General features: G+C 51.0%; 1 protein-coding gene across 1 annotated transcript; it reads right to left on the bottom strand.

Annotated features, from left to right (window-relative positions):
* Nucleotides 1-919: 919 nt before the first annotated feature.
* LOC123169110 (DNA damage-repair/toleration protein DRT100-like) lies at nucleotides 920-2,671 on the bottom strand. Its single transcript, XM_044586954.1, has one exon. The coding sequence runs from the start codon at nucleotides 2,576-2,578 to the stop codon at nucleotides 1,436-1,438; it is 1,143 nt and encodes a 380-aa protein (XP_044442889.1). The 5' UTR covers nucleotides 2,579-2,671; the 3' UTR covers nucleotides 920-1,435.
* Between the last annotated feature and the right edge of the window lie 3,733 nt (nucleotides 2,672-6,404).

The raw sequence follows: 6,404 nt of genomic DNA, 5'->3' as shown, positions 1-6,404 counted from the left end.
GGGTCAGGAGGAAGCTCGCGGCGGAGCAGAGCGAGCGACTCCGGGCCGAATCGAGACAGTGTGGGAGGGGGGAAATGAGACAGAGGCCAACCAAAGCAGTGGGTGGGGGGACTTGGGCTTTTTCATTGACCCGTTGGCGTAGTTTTTACCCCGGAGCGAAAGACCGCTCGATGTTGAGATGGCGTGGGACGTGTGCCAATATTCGTGCGTACAAATCTGACGGTCTCAGGTCGTTCGCTCGGAAATTGCAAAAAACTAACTTCAGATTTTTATCATTTGGGAAAAATAAAAGCTACTCCATGTGCAACGGTACTGTTCAAGATGCCTAGCTTTCCGATCTAAAGAAATTGAAAGGGGGAGTGGTCCAAAATTCCAATGCATTTCCAAGCACGGCTATTGCTCAGATCTTGAGCTGGTAGTAAAGAGCAGTTGTACGAAACGATAAGCTGTCAAAGTTCACCAAAGGAAAAGTGTCCCTGTCTGTGGGCTGTGCACTTGTGCCGTCTGACCATCTCTTGGCTTCAAATAGTTTTTCGTGTGTTCATGGAACACGACAGGAGCAGCTGCACTGGTTACTGTGCTGTGTTGGTTTAAGGAACATGACAGGACAGGGTACCAGGAAGCAAGGCTGAAAACTGGTGGAAGTAATTACAGAGGGGCCAAAATCACATTCCGGTGATTATGCAGCACGAGTTTACATGTTCATACCATTATTATATCCATATGCTCATGCTAAGGTTGTTGTCCGCATGTGCTCGAAACTGCGGGAGCAAATCACGAGTTAAAATACTCCTGCGGTGCTTTTTTTACTCTGCATATAAGAATTGTATGAAATCAAACTTCGATCATATTTATATGAAAAATATTAACATTGACAATGCTAAAGTATACAATATGGAAATTTAAGTCACGACGCATCTAATGATAATGATTTCACATTGTGAATGTTCGTTTTTTTTTCTATAAAGTTGGTCAAACTTTATGAGGTTTGACTTTAGAAAAGGAGTAAACAAATACACACTTCTCACAGGCTCTCAGCATTGCCCTTGCTTCCGGCAGCGCCAAATGCTTGTAGCTTAACAGTCCAAAGTTCATAGTGCTAGTAGCACACTCTCATGGAAATCACTGGGAAATGAAAAAGGGAAATGAAGAGGAATGGAGGAGGATTCTCTCCATTTCCCTGCCTCTTCCTCGCTCACACACGATCGGCAGTACACTATTTATCTTCTTCCATGACTAACCTATAGTAGTACAAATTAGAAAAAAAACTATAGTAAAAGTTAAGCACACAGTTGGCACTTGGACCTTGGTACACGGCTACCGGGCTAGGTATATCATCAGTACAGTATATCACACACGCACGGGCGCCACGGTAGTAAAAATCATCCGAAGTCGGGTCGACGCGATCGGATGGCTCTGGCGATCCACCTCTCGTTCACGTGCACTTGCCGAGCGGGGCCCCGCAGAGGCAGCTGTTGCTGGCGAAGGACTCGGCGGCGAGGTGGTCGAACGGCGGGCCCGCCGGGATGGTGCCGCACAGCCGGTTGTGGCTGAGGTCGAGGTGCCCCACGTACGCCGCCGATGCCAGGGACCGCGGCACGCCGCCGGTCAGCCGGTTCCGCGACAGGTCCAGCACGATGAAGTAGGACCTGCCCGTGAACGCGTCCGGGATGGGGCCCTCCACGGCGTTCCGGCTCAGGTTCACGATCGCGAGCCCCTTCGCCCCCAGCAGCTTTGCCGGGATCCGCCCGGAGATGCGGTTGCCGCCGAGGTGCAGCGAGGTGAGCACGCCGCTGCCCGACGACCCGAGGCTGTCCGGGATGGCGCCGGTGAGACGGTTCTCGGAGAGGTCCAGGTCCGCGAGCCGGGTGAGGGACCCGATGGACGGAGGGATGGGTCCCGACAGCCGGTTCCGGCTGAGCACCGCGCGGCTGAGCGTGGCGAGGTTGCCGATGTTGGCTGGGATACTGCCGGTGAGCTGGTTGTTGGCGAGGTCGAGGTGCTTGATGGATGCGAGGGAGGCGATGGAGCTGGGAATGGCGCCGGAGAGGAGGTTGTCGGCGAGGTTGAGCACGATGAGGCGGGAGAGGCTGCCGATGGACGGCGGGATCTCGCCCGTGAGGCGGTTGGCGGGAAGCTCGAGGATACGGAGGTTGGGAAGAGAGGTGGCGACGCAGGACGGGATGGGCCCGGATATCTGCTTCCAGTCGGCGAGTATGAGAGAGGACAGAGCGTCGAGGTGGCAGACGTGGTCGGAGATGTAGCCGGACATGACGCCCGAGGCGGGGTGGCCGTCGGGGGCCATGACGGCGTCCTCGGCTTCGCCGCGGAGGGTCAGGTCGGCCACGCGGCCGCTCGTGGGGTCGCAGCTCACGCCGTACCAGTTGGCGCAGCAATCCGCGCCCTTCCACGTCGAGAAGACGCCGAGGTGCGCCTCCGACAGCGCCGCGCGGATCGACAGCAGCGCGTCCCGGTCGGACTCCGAGCACGCCGGGCCGGCTGTGGTGGCGGAGACGAGCACGGCGAGGATGGCGATGGCGAGGAGCGGCGTTGCCGGGATTGGAGCGGGAGACGCCATGGCTTTGTCTCGAGTGGAGTGGAGTGGACACCTGCTGAGTGGAGTGAGCTCGCAGAGCAAAGCTTTTAGTAGAGGCCGGGGGAGTGTTCAAAATGGCCGTTTTGCCCTCGAGCAAGCGCGTTCATCATGCATTCACCCATCTTTCGGTTGCAAGATACTCCAGCTTAATACTACGGTCTACTGCACCAGTAGCATTTCTGTTAGGGGAGTAGTACCGTCTATATATCGCGCCTCACCAAATCGATCGCAAGCATTTGGACCAGATACTTTTAGTCTACAGTTACCTAAATTGTCCGGACCGATCCAGCGTCCGAAATCCCGCAATTTACACTAAACTAAAGGGGGTTTGGATGGTTTCAGATGACTGCCACGTCAGACTCTTACATCCCGAACCAACCTAAAACCCTTCTTCCGTCGCGCCTGTTATTCTAAAACTCTCTCTCTTCAAGCCATATTCATGTAGGCCAGAGTGAACGTGTCCGAACGACAGCCGAGCCGATCCACATTCATGCTGTCTGACAGCCGTCCGTCTACCTGACATTCACACAGCATGGAGACCAAGAAGCATATTCCGTCACATTGAAGCTTTGTTGGGCTTGCTCTGGCTATTGAAGTCAAGTCTACTGAGCTCAAGACGCAAACTCTACGCCTCTTCCCTCTTTCAAAGTCGCGGCACACCCAAAACACCTCCGGCGCGATGGGAAAGAAGTCCGATGCCGAGGAGTGGTGGCTGACGCGTGGCTCCCCATCGAGTTGGCGCCGTCGCCAATGGTTTTCGGGCCCCTCATCTCCACGGCTAGACATCAAGCCGGAGTCGATCTCCTCAGGCGAGGAGGAGCAGAACCGCACCTCCTCGACAAGATGACTGCGACAGATGAGGAGTTCGCACGTACATGGATATGCCGCTGCAGCGGTCGTTGATCAAGTGCGACGGTTACAAGTCACTATTGTCTACTACACCAGTGGCATGTATCTCTACTCTTATAAAAATCCGAATTGGTGATAATGGTGTGCCTGCCATCTTATAATATAGGATCTATATCTGACGGATAGAAAGTAAACTATGACAATTTTATAAAAAAAACCGCACCTCTCTCCACATTTACAGATAAGGCCTTGCCTCGTTCATCCTTATCTCCCACAACCTCATTGCTGAGCAATTAAAAAAGAAAGTCTCTAGAACAATCTGGCATGGTGGCCGCCTGCCGGCGCCGTCCATCCCCATGCCTCCGCCCAGTCCGACCACAAGTCACCACCACGCCCCACTCCTCCTCACCTTATCTCTCATCTTTCTCGAGATATCATTTTTTCGACGAAATTCTCGAGATACCATTTTTCCGATAAAATTCTCGAGATATCATTAGTTTTTACATATGGGATTACTCCTGCATAGGTCAATCACAACAGGTGTTTTGTAAAATAAAATGCATTTTAATGTTCCGTGCAATGCACGGGTATCTTGCGAGTATATGCTTATGTTAGGCTTATATAGTAGGAAACCACATTGACCAAGAAATGGCTACACTTTGGGCTAATCCAGCGGGGATCATCAAATCGCCCACAAATGTCCAGACACTTTAGGCCATCCAACGATGGTCACTAAATTGGTCTGGACCGATCCACTCGTCTGAATCCCCCAAACGACATCAAATGGGGGTGAGGTTTGGGGAGTCCGGACGTTGGCCACATCGGACTCCGGCAACGGACCCACCAAAAGCACCACTCCCATCGTGTCCACTCTAGTCATGGCGGTGTGGCGGCTGAGAAGCCTACTCTAGTTTAAAGTCATCTGGACTCCTCCTTCGCAAACCCTACCCCAATAATCCTCATCCTCTCGCACACATCAACCAATCGCCATACACCGCCACACATTCGCCCGCTGCGACGAGCAAGAAGTCCGACACAGAGTAGTGGTCGTCAACACACGACTCCGGATCCAGGGGTAACTGGTGCCACTCAGGTGCTAGTTCCCCTGTGGCCGGATCTGGTGCAAATGTTCGAGGAGGAGTAAGCGGAGTTGAAGGGGCCCACATCACCGATGAGGAGGATGATGATCGCCGTCACGCGCCAGTGAAGGGGACCATAGTCATATTGGCGACCACATGCTCCAGTTCGAACGATGACGAGACTGATAATGACGGAGGTGCCAATGGCCTCGAAGGCCACCCTTTAGAATTACCATCCGACACCTCCTCTAGTTTTAGTTAGGATTAGTTTAAATTTAGGTTGAACTTGTTTAATTTTCCACAATAGCTAAATGTCAGCCCATTCGAATTTGGGTCAGTCGAATTTGAGAAGAAAGAAGAAAGCGCCGGAGATGGAGAAGGAGATGGCTAGGTCGCCGGCGCCGGGGAAGAACACCCCTACTATCTTATCTTAGGGGGGCGGGTGGGGGTTCGCCGGAGAAGCACCCCTACTATCTATCTTAGGGTGGCAGGTGGGGTGCTACTTCGCCGGAGTTCTTTGGGTGGTCGTCGGGCTTAGAGGGGATAGCCAGGGCGGCAACAAGACCAACAGTGAGGTATGGTTCAGGGGAGGGCGGTGTGGCGATGCGGTCGCGGGAGAGCCGCCGGCTGCAAGCGGCGAAGCAGGCAGCTAGGCCGGCGGTGGCGCGACGGTTCGAAGAAAGAAGAGGAGGGCGGAGGGAGGTTCGCGTCGGACGGCTCAAAAAATCGACTGACCCAGTGTTTTTCCAGACAACTGATATATAGCCACGCCCTTAGATTTCATCTGCTCTGTTGTACTATATCAAACTATATTTAAATTCCATTTATTTTACGTCAATTTCATCCGTGTTTATATGCAGTCCGTTCAAAATGGATCGAACATTTGGTGCCTATGGTTGAATGGCCGGTGCACAGTTCGCGGACGAACTCGTTTGAGGCCGTGCCGTTCGGTGATCCGTTGCCTGATGCACGTACCCGTTCCTGACCAGTTCGGAGTAGTAACTTCAAACTCATGAAGGGTACTAGCGGTATATGAGACTCGAGGAGGGGAGACGAGTGTCTGCCGGGCACGTGCAGTGCCGGTGAGGGGCACTTAGAGCGCGGCTAGTCATAGTGAAAGTAACATAAGTAGTAACATACATACCACATAAGTAAAAAAAATAATGTGTCATGAAATTAAAGAGGAGAGACAAATAGAGTAGTAACATAATATGTTACCATCACATAGCGGTTTCCAATATAAAATGAGTCTACAAAGCAATAAATGAATATATGTATATGTTACTACACCCATGACACTTCTCACTATGAAGGTAGTAACATAGACTAGTACTCCGTCCATTTTTATATACAAGGCCACAAACTCAGATTATAGGTAACAAGATAAAATTTAATGCATACGTTGCAAGATTGCTTATCTTTTCGTTTACTGGAACCATTAATACGCAACATGCATGCAAGAAAACTGAGTGGAGGAAGTAGTTAGTGTCATTATGATTGCAAGCATGCAAGTAGTAAACAGGTTGCTAGTATGTGGAAATGTCATTAATTCTTTCCTCGATTACTGTTGGTGGCCTTGTATCGATGCAAAATGTATATTCTATGATGGCCTTATATAAGTAAATGGAGGGAGTGTGTTACTAGTCTAAGTTACTCTCCACTATGAGGCTGGTCATAGTGGGGAGTATCATATGCTAGTATCATTTATATGATACTAGTGTATGATACTACATCCATGCATAGTGCATAGTATCATAGATTAGTATCATAGGTAGTCTCATTTATTGTCATGCATAACACATAGTAGCATAACATTTATTATGTTACGGTATCTATCTATGTTACTATAATCATCTCTCTCTTCTTTAATTGTCTGCCAC

This window comes from Triticum aestivum, chromosome 7D, assembly GCF_018294505.1.
Source record: "Triticum aestivum cultivar Chinese Spring chromosome 7D, IWGSC CS RefSeq v2.1, whole genome shotgun sequence".
Lineage (NCBI taxonomy): Eukaryota > Viridiplantae > Streptophyta > Magnoliopsida > Poales > Poaceae > Triticum > Triticum aestivum.
The sequence above is the reverse complement of the archived record's forward strand: the minus strand, read 5'-3'. Positions and strand labels throughout refer to the sequence as shown.

Coding starts and splice junctions, on each gene's coding strand:
- LOC123169110 (XM_044586954.1), bottom strand. CDS start 2,578: ATGGCGTCTCCCGCTCCAATCCCGGCAACGCCGCTCCTCGCCATCGCC.